General features: G+C 53.3%; 1 protein-coding gene across 7 annotated transcripts in view, besides 1 other annotated feature; it reads left to right on the top strand.

Annotated features, from left to right (window-relative positions):
- The window catches only part of Scube1 (signal peptide, CUB domain, EGF-like 1), a 122,469-nt gene that overhangs the window by 64,888 nt on the left and 35,857 nt on the right, over positions 1-21,724 (top strand). For 4 of the 7 annotated variants that reach the window (XR_003951419.1, XM_006521242.4, NM_001271472.1 and 1 more), the window contains exons 5-8: positions 1,013-1,138; positions 5,879-5,995; positions 8,420-8,509; positions 21,344-21,460. Coding sequence is in view for 5 of the 7 variants with exons in the window: in XM_006521242.4 (XP_006521305.1) it covers positions 1,013-1,138; positions 5,879-5,995; positions 8,420-8,509; positions 21,344-21,460 (450 nt within the window). In the remaining 2 variants the exon portion in view is untranslated. Of the gene's footprint in view, positions 1-1,012; positions 1,139-5,878; positions 5,996-8,419; positions 8,510-21,343; positions 21,461-21,724 lie in introns of those variants that run through there. The other 3 variants (NM_022723.3, XM_006521243.2, NM_001271473.1) reach the window with 3 other exon arrangements.
- Positions 19,446-21,336: an enhancer, noted in NCBI's record as "VISTA enhancer mm84". NCBI's record gives its function as "enhancer in: limb[7/10] | branchial arch[10/10] | heart[6/10] | other[6/10]" and the evidence as "EXISTENCE:transgenic organism evidence [ECO:0001131][PMID:17130149]".

Raw genomic sequence — 21,724 nt, 5'->3', positions numbered from 1 at the left:
GCTTGGCTTGAACTGATGAGCAAATCAAAGGGAGGGAGAAGAAGAGATGCCAGGCAAGGCATCCCAGTGATAAGTCAGGTGTTGAACAAAATGGGGCTGTAGTTCATTTCCATCTGTAAATTCACTTTAGACTGCTTTCTTTTTTCTTCGTAAGAAAAAAACTTTATCACAATGCTGGGAAAGAACTTGTGGCTGCTGCCATGCTAGCCAAAGCACTCTACTGAGCCACACCTCCAGCCCAAGACTTTCTTGGTCTATAGTATAACTGCCAGAGATTTGTCCCTTGAAACATGTCCAAGTTATTAACAGCCCATGTACAGCCCACCGGGTCACAGTTACGCTCTCTTGCTTTGTACCAGGACCCAGTGTGGCCCCTGAGGAAGAGATATTACCACCTCAGGGGTTTCTTCCCTCTCCCAGACAGCTTCACTCACCGAGTTCTTTCAGCTGGAGGGGACATCAGGTCCCAGAGCCAGTGTGCAGCACACAGCGGCTCTCTGCCTTTTGATCTGCCTGTGACCTGCAACCCCTCACTTGACCCCCTCATAAATTCTGGAAACTCCTCACAAATCACCAAGAAGATAAACATCAACTGGGGTCATCATAAGGAGGTCCAAGCAATGCCAGGCAGACAGGGAGGAAACAGAGCTTACTTAGTGGATACAAAGGTATCATGGACCCATTGGCAGCTGAGGAGAGGCCAAATGGTCCCGGCTGATGTTACACACCTAACCCTGCAATCCCATGTCAAGCAGGAGCTGTGCCTATGGGCTCAGAGATGTCATTTAGACTGTACCTTACAGGACCCAGGCGCTGTGGCAGAATGCACCTGTGGCTAAGTGTGTTTGTGCACACACACGTACATATGCATGCGAGTGCTGCCTGCAGTAGCTGACCAAACACACTCACCATTGCACTAAGATACTACAAGTCATTTCTCCACAGCCTGGGGCTTTTCTCTCTCCCGCTTTGGCTGGTCTCCAACCTCTGTCTTGTCTGTCTCTCTTCTCAGAGGGTATGAACTGCATGAACAAAGACCATGGCTGTGCCCACATCTGCCGGGAGACGCCCAAAGGTGGGGTAGCCTGTGACTGCAGGCCCGGCTTTGACCTTGCCCAAAACCAGAAGGACTGCACACGTAGGTAGACGGAGGCAAATGGGTCAGACACCCCCACGTGTCTCCTACCATTGCTTTTGTGTGTGGCGGTGGGTCTGTTCAGGGTGCTGGATGTTGCTCGGGGAAGGATCTCAGCACCCTGGGGTAGGTGGAGGACGCGGTCTGCTGAGGGGCTCTGGGAAGCTGGAGGGATGGGTCATGACCTCCCAGTTTGGAGTTTTCTATCCCTGGTATGGTATCATCAACACAGCCCCAGGCACTGGCTTGGACCATCTAGAGGGTCCTGAAGTCAAACTCTCCTGTGGGGGAGGGGGGCTATAGCTCAGAATTTTTAAAGCCTCATTTTGTCTATCAGCCTGAAAAGCCTTGGGTGACAGAACAGTATAAAGAAGTAAAGGAGGGTGGATGGCAGAGGGTAGATGGGAGAAAGTGGACCTGATGCTGACAGTTTCCCAGGTTCAAAGATCAGGACCCAAGTAGTTCAGGCACTAGAGTGCTTGCCTTGCCTGGGTTCCTTCCATCCCCAGCACCACATAAGCCAGGCATGGTGGTGCATTCCTGCACTTGTATAGAGACAGGAGGAGAATTCAAAGTCACCCTCAGCTGTATAAAGAGTTTGACTACAGCCTGTGCTACATGAGACCCTGTCTCAAAATCAATCAATCAATCAATCAATCAATCAATCAATAGCAGAACTCAGGGACCTCCACAGGCCTGAGCAGAACCATGAGCCCCATATCTGAAGAAAGCAGCAGACCAGAGGTACCATTTCAAGGCCTGCTTGCCTGCCTAGCAGAGACCTGTCCCAGGACTCAACATAGACCAGCCTCTTTTTATTGGGGGGTTTTATGGGGACAAGGTTTCACTGTGTCCTAGAACTTGCTATGTAGACCAGGCTAGCCAGGAAATCACAGAGATCCATCTGCCTCTGCCTCCAGAGTGCTAGGACTAAAGGCATGCTCCACACACCCATCCCTAGTCCATCCTCTTAATGTGGGCATCCAGCCCTTGAGTGAGAACAGAATTAAGAAAGGAAACAGGAGCTTAAGGCATTCAAAGGCTTCTAGAGCATCGGGTACCACATACCCTGCGAACAGCTTTGTGGGAAGGCCGTGGGCTGCAGGCTGTGCTCACTGGCCATGGGGATACCCAGGCTGGGTTTTATTTGTTCTGGGTATGCTGAGGACTGAGGGGACTTCAGAAACTACTTCCAACTCAGCGGAACCAGGTTTCATTAGTCTTGTGCTGGGATACAGAAACAGCATCAGAAAGGCCGCTTCTGACTCTTGAAGGATGTGCTCCCACTCAGCCGCCTGGGCTTCAGCTTCTGAGCTGACGGACGCCGCTATAAAGGTCACAGCTTTTCTTTATTCCTCCATCCTGGGCCGAAGCCAGCTGGACCACCATCCCCAGTCACTGCAACTCTCTTGGCTTCACCTTCCCCAAAGAGTTGCCAAGGCCCTGGGGACCCATGAGCACCTGCTGTTCTCGCTGTCCCCAGGGACTCATCCTTCAGCCCCCCATGCTAACTACCCATCTCCCAAAATGAAGGCACTTTCATCTCCAGGGTTTTGTGAACTTTTCCTACAGAGATATGAACAAGCGCCTGCCTGCTCGCCCTAGATATCGATAGACAGGAGTATGACTGCACCCAAGTCCAACTCGGGGAGCCAATGGGTTCACTGGGCGTATTAACAGAGCATGGGTGACCTCAAAGCAGCCACACCACCAGCAGGTCTTGTGGCAGCATGGATGCTGGCTTCTCTACAGCCACAGACAGGAGCCCCTCCTGCAACTCCATCCCTTAACCTTCCACATTCGATGTGTTCTATCACCGCCTCAGACCACATGCGGCTGGGGCAGAATCGCAAACATCTGCTCCGATGAAGAAGATAATTGCTCTTGTATTCAAGGATAACATTCGACAACATCTGCCTGTGGTCAGGATAGGGGCCAGTCTTCCCCATTACTCCCAGATCTTTCCCAGGGAACGCCAAAGACATGCATGCTGGCTGTCACCAAGGCAGCCTGGGCCCTAGCCTGACCCCAATGATGGATTCTTCCAACTTCAAAGAAAACACACGCTACCTGGCCACTTTCAGAGCAGATGGAGCCGACGCCGGCTCTCCCAGTCCTTGTGCTAAGTGAGGACAGGAGCAGGCACAGGCTGCAGACAAGCACGGAAGACTTGCTCCGTGCCAACACGAGGAAGAGGGCTGCTGGTGAGCTCACTGGACCAGTTTACTGCTATAATTCATCTGAGACAAGTGCCACACAAGAAGGCTCACTCACAAGACTCCTCTGCGAAACCGGCTTGGCTGTTAGAAGGATGTGGAAGCCTAATTCTAAGGAGTTGGGACAGGCCCTATGGCCTCCCTGGAAGGTGGGACTCAAGAGGTCTGTCTGACTTTGGTTCCTTCTTAGTGTGATGTGTGGTTAAAGATGACTTGGAATACCAAAAAAAGAAAAAAAAGAAAGAAAGAAAGAAAGAAAGAAAGAAAGAAAGAAAGAAAGAAAGAAAGAAAGAAAGAAAGAAAGAGGAAAAAAAAAGAAAAGCGAGGTGGTTGCACATATCTTTAATCCCAGCACTCAGGAAGCAGGGAGGGACAGGTGAATCCCAGTGAGTTTGAGGCCAGCCTGGTCTACAGAGCAAGTTCCAGAACAGCTAAGGCTACACAGAGAAACCCTGCCTTGAAAAAATAAAAAATAAAAAGATGGCTTGGAAGAGCAAATCCCCAGATATATCTAGACTCACAGTAGTGTCTGCCTGCCGTCCCAGTGTTTCTGTAGTGAGATGAGAGGAGGAGACAGGAGAGTACCTAGAAGCTCCTGGGTCAGCTAACATGAGATACACAGTGGTAAACAAGAAGAGACCCTTCCTCCAACAAGGCAGAAGACAAGGATCAGCATAAAGGTCTGGGGAGGGCTGGGGAGACCTGCGTGAGCCCCAGGCTCACTTGTGTTTCAAGGACCTAGGACTCTAGAGTTGGTCAGGAGCCCAGGCTGGGCCCAGAAACTTCTAGACTGGTGCGGAGAGGCTGCAGGGCTCTGTACCCCAATCTCTTACCCCTCCAGAGTCTAGGCTCCTTTTCAGAGATGAGGGGCATTCCTTTATCCATCTTCCCAGAGTCCAGCGTGCTGAGCCAGAGGCACTGTCTATGGTACTCTTGATGCCTTGTTCCAAGATCCCCCTGTGCCCTCCCTGGAGAGAATTCTCAGTTAAAAAACAAGACAAAACAAAACAAAACACAAAAACATAACGACCAGCCTGAGGTTGTCCCATCCCCTGGGAACCCTAAGCTTCTGTCCCTATGAGGGAATGCTGGGTTGGGGAAACTTGGGGCCTGTGACCACCATCCCTAAGTGGAGAACGGACAGACTTCATGGAGGAGATCCTGTGGGCCATCTGACATCCCTGGAAGTTGGGTCAAGAGGAGGACACCACCGAGAGGTTCTGATGTTGAAGACTGTGTGAGATGCCAGAGAGATACCCGCCCTATCCAGTAAATTCTCACCCTTCTCTTACCTGCTATGGAGATTACATTTGTCCAAGGTCCAGGGGCTCTTGGGACAAGTAAGCCCAGAGGGTCATGATAACTCCTTCCTAAGGAGAAACATATGAGGAACGTGTCTGCAGAGGGAAGCCATTCCCATGATGTCACCTCCAGGGACCTCTCTCCCTTCCCAGCCATCTGAATGGATCTACTAAATAATAGGCATGACTAACTCAAACTCTCAGCTCTGGAATTCGATGCTTTTCTAATCAGGCCTGGCCTCAGAATGACTTCATAAGTAGATAACGCATGTAGACAGAGTATAGACATCCAGCCAAGGTCTCTAGGATGATATGTTGTCCTGACAGTCACCTTGGCCACCTCGAATAATGAAGCAGTTTCCCAGAGGCCTGGGGAGAGATCTGACTTAGATCCTTGACCTCTTCTGGTGGTCTCCCTCCCGCTAGACAGTGGCAGTCTTCGTTTAAATAAACTTGAACTTACCATTTTCCTACCTCAGACTAGCTCCTTGCGCAGTCCCTTTTCCATGGATGCAGGCAGCCGGGAGCATCTGAGCTGAAGGACCCTAAGTCCTCCAGCTACAGGCATCACTGACCACATGATGTAGGTCGTTCTCAGCATACACCCCAGGCGACACTAATTTTCTTAAGTTCTGTCTATCTGGGCATTGCTGAGTTCCAGGGTAAGGGTCAGGGCAGTGAGGAAACAGAGCTTGAGATACCTCACAACTAGGACCAGGGGGACCGGGGGTATCCGTAGAGACATCTCTCTACCTGTGCCAAGACACAGGCAGTGGAGAGAGAGGAGAGATAGTAAGAACTAAGAAAATGGATATTACTTTGAACCTCATCTGTAATCTCCCCTACAATTGACCCTCTATGTCCTAATGTTGTTAACAGACATCTACCTCAATGGGACCGATGGGGTTAAAGTGTCTTGCATGTGTATCTAGCCTTTCCCTTTTTCCCATGTGAGGCTCAGAGTCTACTTTTGGGCTCTCCCCATTCACCTCTATAGACCAGCTTTCCTACCTGACACCCTGAAGGGGCTCAGGGACAGAGATGCATCTCTGCTACCCTCTGTCTTCAAAATGCCGTTCCCTAGCCACCTCAAACTTTTACTTCACCACACACACACACACACACACACACACACACACCCCAAAAAGCAAACCAGTGCCTGTAAACTAACAATGTCTGTTGTTGTTCTGTTTATACACACGTGTATACACTTTGGGACTAACTAGTAACCTGTAACTATGGAAACGGAGGCTGTCAGCACAGCTGCGAGGACACGGACACGGGCCCCATGTGTGGCTGCCACCAGAAGTACGCCTTACATGCAGATGGTCGGACGTGCATCGGTAAGTAGGCACTGTAACCTGGTACCACTCTGTGCCATACTGCCCCTGCAGGTACCTTGTGTGGTTCCCCCAGTTCTGGAGGAAACAGAAGGGAGACAAGAAGAGGAAGCAGCCACAAGGCCAATGGGAATGGCAGGCATCCCAAAGGCAGCTTCTATGAGGATTTATCTTGGGTCCCTTGGTCCCATGGGACCAAGTACCCTAGGGACATCTAGGTTGGGTCTCCCAATTGTCTGCTTCAGCTTGGGGGTATCTTCTGTCCCTAATGCCCTGGAATTTTCTTACATGGAGAACCCTTAACAGCCGCACTGAGTCTGCGTGAGAACTTGTAGGTCCGGGCGCTGTTGGCAGCCATGCGGAAACGGAGTTTCCTGGCACATGGCTCCCTGTGAGGGTGGAGGTGTGCACCCTGCGTGGGGTGTGCGTGCTTGGGACTGCTTCTCATTCTGAGCTGGCCGGCTCTCCCTCGGACTCCCTCACCCTCCTGAAGTCCCCTCTCCTCAGCATTGCTCCTGTCCTATCACCTGCTTGCTCCCTGGAGTCCCGAGTGAGACTCGGCTACTTCTTTCTTCCAGGCCCATGTTCCCACGGGCAGCTTGAACACTTGTGGTTATTTTGTGCAATGATTACTAATACGTTTTTTCCTCCTGTTCAAAAATAATAGCAAGATTTAAAAAATAATAATAATAAGAGAAAAGAATTCAGGCTTTGGAGCCAAAATGTCTTCTTATTAAGACCCAACTTGAGTCGGTGGGAATCATGTTTGATTCTTCTTTGATAAGGCCCCATTTCTTATGATCAACTGGCGGGGTGTTTCTTGAGGGCCTTTTGAGTGACAGAAAGGTGTTGGGGGAACCCATGTATGTATCTGTGTCCCCAAGCTGCTATCTTATCCCTTCCCCTGTCGCTGCTCCTTGGTGTCTTGGAAAGCTGGGTGCGAGGCTGGGAAGGGACCCCAGGCTATCCCCTCTGTGGTTGGGGGCTATCCTGCTGCCTGTGGTGGCTCTCCTCTCCTCTGTGTGGTCTCTTCACTCAGACAGCCATCCTTGATTTCGTTTTACCTCATCCCCTGCTGCTTCTCTCGTGATGGTCCCTGATTGCCTGTCTTGTCTGACAACTGACATTCATTAATCATTTCTCAGAGCCAAAAGCCAAAATCAAACCAACCAACCAACCAACCGAAATAATAATAATTAAAAGCCAAAGCAGGTCTCAGACCAGTGTCTCTATTGCAGCCTGATCCCATCTAGAACCTCCTGTCCTCTGACCTCTCTCCCGTGGCTGTCCTGCCCAGAGCTCCCTTGAGCTGCTCCGGTCTCCCCTCTGTCTCGTCTGTCCCATTACCCCGTGTCCAGTCGAGCCTGCCCTGCAGCCGCTGGACCAGCACAGACAGCTGCTGGGAAGATGAACTCCAGCCTGGGTCTAACCCTTCTTGCCCGTGTCTTCCTCACTCACCCCTGTCTCTTCTTATTTTCATTTTTTTTAATGTCTGCTGCATGTGACAGTCCCTGCTTGGATCTCTTTCCCAAGCCACACATTTCCTGTCCATCCCCTCTTGTTAGAAACCATCCCCCACCCACCCACCCAGCTCCAACCACTGTGGCTTCAACTCTTGGCCAGGATGAGAAACCTCCTGTCCCGCTTTGCTCCCTGTCACCAGGCCCAGCAAAGCTTCTTGGCACAGCTTGGTGCCCAGTGGCTGGAGGCTCCCTGGCCGGCCTGAGCCGTTTCCCTCCCGCACGCTCCTAAAATGACGGCTCCTTCTCTGCAGTCCCTTGTCAAGCACTTGAATGCTTAGCTCTGGTCCTCTAGACAAGCAGGCAACCAGTGCTGCCCAGATCCCTGGATTTTCTGTCTGTCCAATGGGATCCAGCGTTCCGTGTGTATGTATGTGTACGTTTCTCTGTGAGTCTCGTTCTTAATTTTGCATGAGTGGCAGCATCCTCGTAACAGGGCATCTGCTGTCGCAGGTATATCCATCACCAGATCTCGCAAACCTGTCCCTTTGTCCCGTGCTTCATGTCCCACATGCTTGAGCCCACGGGGACCTGTAACCGCGTCTCTCTGTGAGCCTATGGCATGCTGTCTGCTTCCGTGTCCTCCACACGGGCTTCCTGCTCTGACCTCAGCCGCCCTCCCTGCCTGTCTGCACATGGGCCCCGTGTGCCGGCTGTGTCCGGGTCTGTGTCGTGGCCACCTTCTTCGTCTGCATGCCGCCCCTCCCACCCTTGCTGCTACTCTGTTTTACCCTGAGCACACCTGCCTGGAAGTTCCTGGGATGAGCCCTTGGCGAGGGCACCGCGCTGGCCCGGCATGCTGTGTTGGCTTTGTGTGCGCCACGCCAAGAGGCTGACTGTCTTGGGCCGCGGGAAGTGGGCTCTCATTAACCACTGGCTCCGTGTTTGTCCCTTACTTGTGTTCTAGAGAAGGATGAGGCTGCAATTGAGCGCTCTCAGTTCAATGCCACGTCAGTAGCTGATGTGGACAAGCGGGTGAAACGGCGGCTCCTCATGGGTAACACTTTTCTTCCACCTCCTTTGTTCTCCCTGCCCTTTTTGGGTGTGTGGGTAAGTGTGAATGAATGCTGGCCTGGGGGGGTCCCGGCATGCGGTCACGTGTGACACGCCAGCTTCGGGGAGTGTGAGAGCCTGGGCGCTGATGCGGGACTGTACAGATGCTGGTGGGGAGGAGGTGTGCTGCTTTGTGAGACTGTACATGTGCTAGCATGTGGGTGAGCATAAGGATGAGGACATGTGTCTGTGTGTGAGGTGTGGGGTCTCCATGTGTTGTCTATGAAGGCGGGGAGGCCCTGAGGCAGACGGGAACTCGTTGTTTCCCTTTTTCAAACAGTTTGCCTCCATCAAACACGTTGATTTCTTTGTTTGCATATTGTAGCAAAGAACCCAGCACCCATTGTCTAGTGGCCTGAGTGCCTAACCCTCCTCTGCTCCTGTAGAAACCAACACGAATGTTAGGCTCCGAGGGTCAGCGTGCCACACGGAGACTCAGTGGCCACTGGGACCCTGGTGGGAGGAATTCTGTGCTCTCTGGGGACCTGCTGGCCAGAGAAAGGGATGGAGAAAGACCACTCTTGACACAGGGTCTCTGCATTCGCTCCTTCCCCAACCCATCAGTGGGTTCCTGCTCTAAGTGGCAGGCCTATAGGCCGTGCCATCTGTCTGTACCCCCTGTGCATAGCTACAGCCTCCAGGGTTGTCACAACCCACTCGGTGACACTGCGAGCCTCATATAAACTTTTCCAGCTGTAGGACTGGGTAGAAGAATCCTTATCTCTCAGAGAAGGAAAGTGAGAGTCCCTGGCTTGCCCCAGGTCACTCATTACCCTACACAGCTAAGCACCCTTAGAGATCATGGTCATGTGGGTCTTGGAGGTCAGAGCATGAAGGTCTTAGAGAGGTCACCTCATTTTGTAACACTAGTGTGGAGGCCCCAGCTGGAAACCATGTGACTTCTCAGAACCTCTCTCTGAAAGAGGCCCCTGTGAAAAGAGTTAGGATGCTCTAGGAGTTCAGACTGTAGTTGTAGTTCTCAGTGAGGCAAAACAGCTCCCAGGTAATGTTAACCAACAGGATCTGGAGAATAGTAGAGGTGAGCATCCTGTTTTGCTTTGTGCTTGTCAGAGGGCATCATATTCAGAGACAGGTCATGTGTGGAAAGACAGACAGACAGGGAGGAGAGATAAAATTGAGTCAAGCTGATGGTGTTGGCCTCAGAGAGAGAGTCTTAGGAGAGTCTAAGGCTAGATAGAGGTAGCTTGGGTCGCTGAGATCTTAAGAGGGAAGGGAGGGAGGACAGGCCAAGGGGGAAGCACCTGGCAGCAGGAAAGGAAGATGAGGGACAGGAAATCCCATGATAGGCTGGGTCCCAGGCCACCTGGCTCCTTAGGTTGTGTATTGGCCCCTGTACTGACCAGCTTCCAGGGCACACGGTGAAGATGTGATGAGGCAGGCCAGGATACCACATACTCGGGGGTTCACTAGAGTGAAGACCACATGCCCTGTTGTCATAGAACCGCCAAGATGACCCTGCGGGTTTCACCCCAGAGTTTATAAATGGGGTTTATTTGAGGAGTGGGAAAAGCTGGAGGCAGAAGGCGCACCCCACAGGAAGAGATGGTGAGGGGATAGTTCTGCCCCCCTACTTCCTACCTTGCCTCTCCCTCTGGCCTTCTGTGCTCTCTACACATCTAGAGCAGGCTGATTCTCAGGCCGAGAGAGCCTCCCTTCCCTGTGGGAGCCCAGAGTCATACATCCCTCGGGCAGCAGCTTCTCATCGTGGACTCCACAAAAGATGTGTAGGATTGAGACCACATCTCCCACCCAACTGTCAAAGCTAGGAACTTTCCAAGACCGAGTCTGTGCCCTGACCACAGAGGTCATATCCCTTAGATACCTACAAGTCAATTATCACTCTCCTGATTGTAAGCCAGACACACACACACACACACACACACACAGACAGAGAGAGAGAGAGAGAGAGAGAGAGAGAGAGAGAGAGAGGGGATGTGACACACAGAGGGACTAAAGCAGGTTAGTCTCCAGGACCCTCAGCTCCTTCTTGGGGCTTGCTACCCTCTGCCCAAGCTGTGTTATTTTGACTACAAGGCTCCCAAGTTTAGAGACTAGAAGTGACCCAGCCTTGACTCAGGCCTACAGCATCATTCATGGGAAGGTGCTGGTAACTTTTCAGGCTCAGAACCCCACTCCTGACAGCACCAGGCAGGACAAGAAAGGTCAACTGACCGTGGTGATAACCATACAGTAGAAAGAGGGTACAATGATTTCTCAGGACAGAGGTGGATCCACCCCTGGTGTGACAGCAGAGTGCTACCCCATAGGTTGAGAGAACATTCCAATGAAGCCAACCTTATCCTTTTTGGGGGCCTGGGGAGAACCCTCCAGAGAGCTGAGAACAGCTAGGGTCCATTCAGACCAAACCATCTAAGGAGGCCTCCCAGCACAGGGCCCTTAACACAATCCTGTCGGCAACGGCCTTCATGTCTTATGGGTTCTGAGTTATAAAAGACGGTCCAGCCGAGGCTGAGGACCCTCTGCTAAGGCACAGACCACAGTAGTTCTTTCTCATTGATGCAGCCCAAGACTCCCAGTCTACCTGTCCACAGTTGAAGCTCCAAAGCCAGACTTGCACGTGTGAGACACACTAAGCATGAGCTCTGCCTCCCCACCAGCCAATCCTTGCAGTGGTACCCAACCTAGTATCTTCCCAAATCTTCCCTCCTCCACAATGCTGCTTCCTTGCGTCCCCACAGCCCCAGAGGCATCCGTCCCACAGCACTCGTGCAGGCCCTAAGTCCTGAGAAGGGAGGCAGACACAGCTAGGGTGGGCTCCTGCAAATACCAAATCCAAAGCCAGGCACCAATCACAGAGCTCAGCAGGTGCCCAGGCTCTAGCCTGTTCTCCCAAAGGCACCAAGGAGCAGAACCTACAGCCAGCCAGCAGGCTTCTGCAGGAGCTCTCAGGAGAGCAGGGTGCCTGTCCCCAGGGCAGCGACCCCAGCCTTGTACTCTGCCCAGGCTTCACTGAGAGCTGGGACTGACATGGCTGATGGATAAGGACCCAGCTCAGAAACTTCTCCCGGGCACTATCCTAGCTGACTCTGCATCTCTCACCCAACCCCTTCAGGCCCACATTTTCCTGCTTCCCCTTGGAGTCTGTCCAGGAATGGATGCTCGTTACTTAACAGACATCAGAGTAAATAGGACACTGCCTAGTCTGAGGGTGGGGCGGGTCTTAGGTTTACAGGGATAGGAGTCTCCTCAAAGCCTTACCTGTCCCTCTGTACCTGAAAGGCCCTCTTCATAAATGTTTCCACCAATGGCCAAAATTTAGGTTCAGCTCAGTGTCCGTGATTCTTTTCAGCAGCAGCCACTGCACAGGCGTGGCCCAGAGGTGCCTGGACCTGGGGGAGAGGTGGAGACTTTGGCCTTGGAGCCAACCTACAAGGCCCCCTGGGAGCCTCATCTGCCAGGGATGTTTCTTAGCTCTCTCGGAGACATCTTTACACTGGGAGATGCACATCACATACCCACGAGAGCTGTCAGGAAGACGATATAAGCCCTCGTGGAAAAAGTGGCTAGCACAAGGCAGATTTTGATAGTGCCAGCTGTTGGCATAGGTGGCCAGAGTCCAAGCCCAGGAGTGAGGGGCCGCTGCGAGTTTGTTGGGTGAGCAGGCAAAGGTGAAGCCAGCACTGCCCTTGGCTCTGCCCTGTCCTTCCCCAGTCCTGTCTCCTCCACCCCACCCCCACCACATGCCCCCTCCCCACTGCCAAGGCCTCTAGTGTCTGAGGAAGCAGCTGAGGTGGGGGGTGGGTTTGAGGGTAGCTTCATTTGTGGGCGTGTCCTGCTGGGAGGAGCTTCCCAGTGCAGCCTTCTCCAGCAGAGTCTGAGGTCCCCATGAGTGAGTGTCCCGCACTTACCTCACCAGCCTCAAAGGAGCTGGAGGTTGAAAATTGCGGTAGGCAGGACTGCACCCCAAGGTCTACTGCACTGTGAGCAGTTCAGGACAGGAAAGGGGACTGGAGAACTGTGGGGTAGGGGAAACTAAAGATGACAATGGCTAGTCTAGCTTTGGATGCTCACTTGCTTCTCCCAACAAGTTGTCCCCTCCCTGCTGACAACTCCATACCTGCTCCTCGTTTTCCCAGCCCCACACCCCACTTATCTGTACAGCTACTGTCTCTCTGGGTATAGCTTCTTTCCGTCCTGGGCTCCCTGCCTCAGTGGGTCACATCTTCACCACTACCCAGGGCCATACCTAGGATGGTTCTGTCTGGCAAGGGTGCCTTCAGCTTTCATGTCCCCATTCGCACGTCCACTCAGCGTCAGTACAGCTCTGTGTCACCTGCATGCCCCTTCCGTGCTCACAGGACTCAAGTGCGCATAGAACTCCAGAGACGGGGCCCAGTTGAGAAGGATCAGGTGACCCAGCTACACCCATCTTCTAGACTGACCCCACATGTGCTTTCCCTCCCTTGGTTCAGTTAGTGTATGTCTGGGGCTGATGGGAGTTAGTGGTGATTTGGCTGTCATATTGTAGAATGGATAGAGGTGAGCAGTCCGGCCAGGGTTACCAACGAAAAGAGGAATGGGACCTCTGGCTGACCCCAGATAAAGAAACTGAGGCTTGAAAGACAGAAGCCACACAAAGCCATAGAAGCAGCACTTCTGGACCTAGGGACCAAGCCTGGCTAGGGGACTTTCTGCTGTCTGGCAGCTGGCTGAGGGATAGCAGAGATGTGGAGTGAGCCTCATAGCCAGAAGGCAACCTGCCTTGGGCCCCCTTCTCCCATGTCTCACCTTCCATCAGTCATAGTGGGCCCAGGCACCTTTGATACTCTGATGCTTCTGGACCTCAGCCATCTCAGAGTATACCCTCTTCCTGCCTGGGCCCATGGCTGCTTCTCACTACCCCGCCACACTTCCTCTCCCTAGACACCCAGCCTCCTCCCTGTCTCTCCCCTCGCTAGTGCTTAGCTGCAGGCATAGCCATCTTCCCTGGCACAATCCTTACCTCTTCCCTCAGCTCCTTGCCCTTCAGGATTTGACCTATGTACCCCCAAAACCTTTTGAAATATGACCTCAGAGCCCTCTACCACTAATTACATTGCCCATGCCCGACTCCTGAGGTTTCTGCTAACCAAGTCCCAGCCTTGCCAGCACCCAAGTGGCTGTGTATATCTACACGCCACGAATGGAAGGTGCCAGAAAACAGCATGACCCTCCTCCACACCAATATAAACCAGTCTTCACCAGTGTAGAAACAGACAGACCCATGACGCTCTTTCCTCCCAGCCTACCTTCCTGGGAAGAACATGGCCTGTTCCCCTACCTCCAGCTTGCCTTCTGTGTATCTCTAACCAAGTCCCCCTGAAATGAGCATGTGGGCCAGGATAAAAAGTCTCTCTCAAGCAAGGCTCCAAGACTGACATGGGCAAAGTGATGGGAGTGGAGGGGAGACGGGGGAAGGGCTTCGGGTTCCTCTAAGATGGAGCTTGTTGATAAGGTTGTGTAGCCGGTCCACAACATAGACCCTGTGATTGGACAGAAGCCCAACCTCACAGCAGAGTCCCTCCTTCCACTTCATTCTGGCCCAGCTTCTGCAGTCAAGTCTGACCTCCATCTTGGCTTCCCTGACTCCAGCCAGGGTTACCTCCCACTCTTGGGCTTCATTTGCCCTTTTGCTTGGGACAGGGTTGAAGCTGTACTCCCTAGAGGAGCCTGCTGGAGCCCTGTGTGCAGTGTCTGGCCGTGGGTAGCCCGGAGCAGGTGTTCACTTACAGGCCTCTCCTCAGTGTCCCCACTTAGCCGGGCCTGTGGAATGGCAGCAGGGAACCAGTCCTGAGGCAGGTCAATGGTGAGGAGAGAGTCGCAGGGCTTTGCCTAAACTTGGTCAGCTGTGACTGCTGAGCTGGGTGATTAAGCATGGGATTACCAAATATCAGCCAGGAACTCATAATCTAGACCCTTCTGAGGAAGCAATCTCTACCCCTAGGGTCTCCCAGGCTGGAAGAAAGAGCATGCTGCCTTGCGTAGAGGCTCCCCTCAGACCCCCCAACTCACTGTCTACTCTAGCCCAAGGGTCATTTTTTTTTTGCAGGGGCAGCCACAGAAACCTGAACTGGGGCTTTTTCCTTTGTTGAGCAGCCTCTTAACTAACCATAAGTCCCTAGTGGCACACACCATCCCTCCAGCCGGACACAGTGGCTCTGTCTGCTTGTGCATGGGACAGGCAAGGACATGCTCACTGGGTATTAGCTGCTGTTTATGGGGACTCTGCACAGAAGGGTCTGCACACTGCAGACCACTGTGTCCCACACACAGCCCAGAGGACAGACCCGCATAGGCAAAGGGCACAGACCCAGATATCCACCAACCGTGTGACTTGGAAGAGGACAGACCCAGATGTTCACCAGCTGCGTGACCTGGCTGTGTTCTTCCCTGAGCCATGCACAGAAAAGACATAAAACTCCCACCCACCTCCCCTCCTGGGAGCATCCTTCGTCTTCCCAGAACTCTGGACCTCACAGCTAGGGAAAGGTCAGGAAGGCCAGGACAGGCTTGTGTCTTGGAGCCCCTGATCCTGCCTCTTGACTTAAGGAAAAGCCTCTGTTGTCACTTAGTATAGACAAGAAGCCTGTCCTCCTGCAGGCTTCAATCTCTCTCTTGGGTTTTTCTGTCCTCCAGCTCCTTCCAGGTTTCCTTCTGCAAACCTGCGGATCCCCAAGTTGGATTCTGCTTGCCCAACCACCATGTAAACATCCCAACCTTTTTAGGTTCGTGCAGCTCTTCTCTGGTGCTCCCAGCATCCCTAGAGTTGAGATCCCTCGGTGTTCCAGAAGATGGCTCCTCTAATAGTAGTTTGTCTCCCTAAGGTCTGTAAGATGGGACCTGCACAGCCAGGCCACTATCAACAAAGGCCTCAATGGGCCTCACCGCCACCAGGCTATGCTAAGAAGATAGAGTCCAGAAAGCATGAAGACTGCCTCTGTGGTCTGCTGGACCCTCTGAGCATCGTGGGCACAGGGCAGCCCTGAGCAGTATTGCGTTATATGTGTGCAGTCTTCTCTCCTGCTTTCCCTCGGGGACCTCGTCCTACACCTCCAAACCTCTCTATTTCATTACACTTCCCCTGCTCTGCTCCCACAAGTGCCTTCCACCACTCCCTGCTGAGTGACAGGACAGAGCATGAGAGATCTTGCTTGTTATGCCCAACACAGTGACAGATACAAACCTGCCACATGATGCTAATGTCAGAGATGGACTTGAGATGCCCCCAGTGGGGACGGAGGAGAGACTCCATATAACAGCTACGCCAGGGAGAACAGCTTTTATCTCGGAGGGAAGGGAACTGGGGAAGGGTCAGTAGTCCTCAGAGGAGAGAGGGTCAGAGGTCAATCAGTAGGTAGATGGAGAGAGCCAGTGGCTGGCTCCTTCACCGCTGCTACAGCCAGTACTAAGGCTGAAAGGCAGATGAACCCACCCTGACTGAGGCCTAAACAGATGCAACCAGGGCTTGGGGCAGCTCCCCATCAGGGTCAGGTCTTCAAGGGATTGGGGCAATGCTGGGTGCTGGGCCCACAGGAAGAATATCCCCTTCCCCACCTCCACCTCCACCTCCACCTCCACCTCCACCTCCAACTCCACCTCCACCTCCACCCCAGTCAGAGCCTCTTGGGAGAAAACTACACTGTTGACAAGCCCTCAGTGAGGCCAGATACACACAAGTGGGAACCAGTATTCTAGAGCGAGGAGTCAGGTCTTTGGCTAAAACCCTCCAGCTTGGAGGTGCAAAGTCTGGCATACTGGCCAATGGGTTGTCCCCAACTCTTGTGTCAATTAGTCACAGAACTCTGCCCTGCTGGGCGTGAACCCTGGTGTCACTCTCCTTACCCCGGCTGCAGCCCTGCTCCTCCTGGCCAGGACCGACACAGGCTTGGACTCATTCCCCATGCCCTGTGTTCCTCCTCCTCGGGGGCCTCCCAAGCCCCTGCTTGCCTATCCCATCATTAGCAGGAGCCACCCCCCACCATGCTGGGCCTATGAGCATCACTGGGCAAAAGGGATACCCAGGTATGGTTCTTCCTGAAGCCATATGGTGGATGAGGGGACAACCAACCAAATAATGTCATCCTGATGGCTGGGCTTCAGAAAGCATAGGACTGTGAGCTTTCAAGCCCTAGAGACTTCACTAGCTTTAGCTAAAGAGGCCACCCAGCAGAAGTTAGTGAAAAAAGCAAGGTGTTAGCCCTGTACCATGTCCCCTGGGAAGCAGCTGGCTCCTAGGTAGGTCAGTTCCTCTCTGTGGCTCCCCCCTTGTTCCAAAACACTGTCTTCTTGGTCTCTGGAGCGCCCACTATATTGTAGTCTCCCTGAGACCAGAGTTGGGTCCCAAGCACGTCTGCCCAGCTCAAAGCTACTCAGAAAGGATGATGATTCAGTGATTCATCAATAGACAGTGGATACCAGACTCCACATGCAGAGAGTCTGAAACGGGACTCCAGGAATGAAGTGGTCACAATGACAGGCCAGCCGATAAAGCACTCACACCTCTGTTCTTATGTCTGGGCCATTCAAAAGCCACATGGTGAACACTATCATTGCCGTGAGCGGATGGAGATGCAGATCTGTGTGTAGAGAGGTTTCCCACACTTACACAGTCCATGGGCACATGCAGCCTATCCTGGCGCCACAGCTCAAGTCTGATCCTCACTTGGGTAAGACTGTTCTTCGGGGAACTTGCTGATCAATGGCGGTGCCAGCCTACAGAACCTGCACAAGGGGCTGCTTCCAGACAGCGGGCCTTTGGCTCTTGCATCCCTCTGTGAGAGTCATGCCACCATGGGTACAGACTGCCACCTGTCTGGAGATTTATCACCAAAGCCCCAGTTCTGGACTAGACCAGTGACCTCCATAGCCTGATGTGTCATGGCTGAGCAAGCATGTTAGCCAGCTCCCTTGATGGCTGCATGACCTGGACACACAGGCTACTTCTCTATGGCCGTAAAGTCACCAGGGCTGGCCAGAGATAGGTCCACAATTGGCTTTGCTCTGCAGTCTCTATCTGGAAATTCTGAATCATTTTCGAACACGGGCCTCTCATTATTTCTCACTGAGCCACATGCAAGGCAGCTATTCCCATGTGAGCAAACTCCTTTTCTGAGCCTTGGTACTGTTAACAAAAATGTCCATTTTTTTGACTACTTCAAGCTATTTTGAGGGTAGTGGAGAAGAGGGTCCCTTCTCAGATGAGTAGGGCTATTTATTCCTCTGGAAGATGCTTCTCTTGCAGGAGGAGTGGGACAGCCATTAGATAGAGCCCAGTAGCTCTCACCTGGAGCCAGGGCACGGAGAGATATGGCACTCTCCCATGATCATAAAGGAGCTTGCCTCTGACCCTTGAGAGAGGCCCTTTTCCCCTTATGCTCCAGTGCCATAGTTCTGGTGGTCATTCCCAGGCCAACTTGTATACCAGCTCAGGGACTGAGATGGAAACCAGAGAAGGCCAGGGTAAGAAACCAGAACCCTTGGAATATTCTGCTATAGACTCCAACTCTCATCTCCCACCCACTGTAAAGATAGAAATGTGTTCCAAACTTCTCTGAGATGGTGGTAGGCAAACATCAGATGTAGGCGGACTTCTAGTCTTGGGAGACAGAGCGGTAAGGCTGTAGGTGAGGTCCTCTAAGACAGGAGCTGAGCAGTAGTGCAGGCTGCCAATGCCTTCAGCAGTTACTCGGAAGCTTCTAACTGGAAACTTCTAGAGAGAAGATGCTCAGTCCCACCCTCAGGGGACCTTGGTGGGCTCTGTATGTGTTGACTTCTGTGGCATCCCTCACCCAGAACAATATGGCTGAGGTGGGGAGGGCAGAAGTTATTCCCTGTGCTACAAGAGGATAGAGGGGCCTATAGAGGCCAGGCCAGGCATCAAACTGCTCAGGGAACGTTCTCCCAAAAACCATTTAGCTATTTAGAGTAAGGCAATGGTCTAAAGGAGGGACTGTTTGGCTGTGGCGTCACAGGACAGTGACAGCAGAACCACAGTAAAAATAGAGACTGTCGTTGGGCGCTATGAAGAAGCCATTTGATCAGGTAAGGTATAGGAGAGACTCTTCCCCAATGGGATGGGTAGAAGAGCATTCCTGGGGTAAGGAGCTCCCTTGCTAGGGAGGACTCGGGGACTTGGGGATTTTGTCCAACCATGTGTGTAACTACACAGGCCACACCCAGGCCCCTGGAGCAGGTCTACCAGAGGCAGGCTGAAGGATGTTAGCTAGGACCCTTGTGCCCAGGGAACTGTGTGGTTAGTCCAGATCTCAACAACCACTGCCACCAAGTCTGCACAGCTGGACACAGGCTCCCATTGAGGAAGTGAGGTCCAGGAGCTGAGAAGGCAGAGCGTTGAGACCTGGGAGACAGAGGGAGGGTATGGCCTCTGGCAATCACTGTAATAAAGTGCCGTGGGCTCCGGGGCTAGCACCCAAGGACAGACACAGAAGCCTTAAGGTCACTGAGGACTTAAGAACCTAAGGCCTGTGCATCAGCCATTGGCTGGGGCAATGCAAGGAGAGATGAAAGCCTGGCATGGGAGAGATTGTCTTACAGTGGGTGTGCAAGGATGGGTGACCACTGTGCCAGAGCCCAACACCCTGTCTCAACCTCAGTCTACAGAATAAGCAGATGGGGCCAGCAGGTCCCCGGGGGCCTCATTGGTTAAAGCCTAAAGCCCCATCAAAGAGAAAGGAGGACTCTCAGACTGTCAGGTCTGGTTCCTGAGGACACAGCCCCTAATGCCTGAACCCCACCTTCACCACCAGAGAGGCTCAGGGCCCACCCAGCCCGGGCCCCAGACCCAGCCGGCATTCCCTGCCCCTCCCCCCCCCCCCCCCCCCCGTCACTGAGCTATAATTATCCACACCTGGAAGACAGGTAGCCTTTCTGCCCCTCTCCAGAGGGCTGTCCCACATGAAAGGTTGGCAGGCTCTCTGCTGGGGTGGGCGGCAGGATTCCCCCTCTGGTTTAACCTCAGGAAAGGAAACATTTGGTGAGAACCCTCCAGGTCAGCACCTGGGCCTTATGGCTTTTAAGTAGAGAGTGTATTTGATCTTCACCTTGGCCCCAGGGGGAGGTTAAGGGGGAGGGGGAGGCTTGTCTTCTCGTTTCCAGGTGTGGGGCTGCCTTCTATCCCCTACTGCCCCAGCAGATGCTTCTGGGAGGAGATGAGAAGGTACACATGGGCCACAAACCAGTTAGAACTGGCCCATGCTGGCACGGGGGACCCACCCGCCTAAGTGTTAGGAAGGTCAGCCTTCATGGAGCCTGGACTTCAGGGAAGTGCCTCGGAGAGGCCTCCCAGATCATAAAGGATAAGGAAATAGGCTTTGAACACCACAAAGCCCCCTCACAGACACCTCCCATCCCTAGCTGGAGGTGCTAGCCTGAAACTCAGGGAGGTCAGCCCAGAAGAGTGCCAGGGAAAAGGACATGTGCTTTTGGTGACAACCATGGCTCTTCTGGATGGTGATGGCTAGTGCGGATGCTGGCCTTGAGAAAGAAGGGGCTGTCCCTGGCGACTGCTTAGCCTCTGCAGCAAATGACGCCCACCCCTGTGACCTTGGGTCTGAGTACACATAGGCTGTGACGCTTCCTTCCCTGTCCTGGCACCTCTACTCTGGGGCAGAGTTCAAAGGCAAGATCCCATGAATCCAATGAAATGAGCAGTGAGGACTACCGGTACTCAAGGGTCTCCCTTCATCCCTTCACATGGGCTCACACCCAAAGCCTTTGCAGAGGAGACGCATTTTCAGAAGTGCGAAAGAACCTTCGGGAAAAGCAGACATGGCCAGGCACCCGGCAAAGCAAAGTGGAGGCAAGAAGGTAGCACAGGTTGTGGAGATGGGCACCTGGTGTGCGTGCTCTCTCTCTCTCTCTCTCTCTCTCTCTCTCTCTCTCTCTCTCTCTCTCTCTCTCTCTCTCTCTCTTTCTCTCTCCCTCTCCTGCCCCACAGTAAAGGCAGAGAGAAGCAACCTCACGCGGGCACTGTTTCCCCGAGAAGCAAGCCTGCCAGGTGCTCATGACGAAAACCAGGTGGCAAATGACCAGAGGGCTGGGAGGGTGGTGGTTGAGGCACCATGTCCTGGAGAGCTAGCTCTGCCAGCCCTCTGCAGGCCTGCAGAGGATCACTCTCACCCCTGCAGCAGCTTTGGTGACCTCCACTGTGCCCCCAGCCACTCTGGCCCCTTTGAAATTTGCTGAAAGGGGGGGGGGGAAAGCGCTAGACAGGGTTCAAGGAGACAAAAACCAGATGCTTTGGCAAAGGGTTCAGCAAGAACAGATGTGCGGCTCCAAGCCTCCCTAGGGTGATAGATGAATGGTGTGCAGGCCATTGGAACCCAGTCCTGTGGCCAGGCTGGAGAGCCATTTCACACAGGCTGGGCTTAAGAACCCCCCAAGCCTTCTGGCAGTCACCAGCAGGATTGGGTGTCTAAAACCAAGCAGGGCCAAGATTTAAAACAGCACTAGGTAGCCGCTAGGGTAGTCTCAGCACTGATCCTAAAAACACAACCTCCTCACTGTGAGCAGTAACCTTTACCCCTAGGACAGCCCTAAGTCACCCGCAGACATTTCCACATGAGTGGTACCGGTCACTCATTTTACAGACGGGGAGCCTGAGGCTCAGAAAGTGTCCCGAGAGCCAGGGTTCCACAGATAAAACTTGAGCCCAGATTCCTGGGTCTGGTGGATGGGGAAAAATGGTAGGCTGGTGCCTGGGGAAACTGAGCATCTGTCTCTCCCCTCCCCTCCCCAGAGACATGTGCAGTGAACAACGGAGGCTGTGACCGGACGTGTAAGGACACTGCCACTGGCGTGCGGTGCAGCTGCCCGGTTGGATTCACGCTGCAGCCAGATGGAAAGACATGCAAAGGTCAGCACATGGGCTGTGTGGGTGCAGCCCCACCTGGCCCCGGGCGGCCCATATGGTCCTACAGCTGGGCCCAGATAACCAGGCGGGAGGACAGGTGAGCGAAGGCAACTGGCAACCACGGGAGTGGCTGTCAGCGATGCCAGGAAGAGGGAGAGGCCCCTGCAGGGTACTGTGGCACACCTGTGGCGTCCTGGGTTTTGGTCAGGAAGGTCCCAATTCCATAGAATAAGAACCACAGAACATCCCAGGCCTGATTCAGCTCTA

This window comes from Mus musculus, chromosome 15, assembly GCF_000001635.26.
Source record: "Mus musculus strain C57BL/6J chromosome 15, GRCm38.p6 C57BL/6J".
Lineage (NCBI taxonomy): Eukaryota > Metazoa > Chordata > Mammalia > Rodentia > Muridae > Mus > Mus musculus.
The sequence above is the reverse complement of the archived record's forward strand: the minus strand, read 5'-3'. Positions and strand labels throughout refer to the sequence as shown.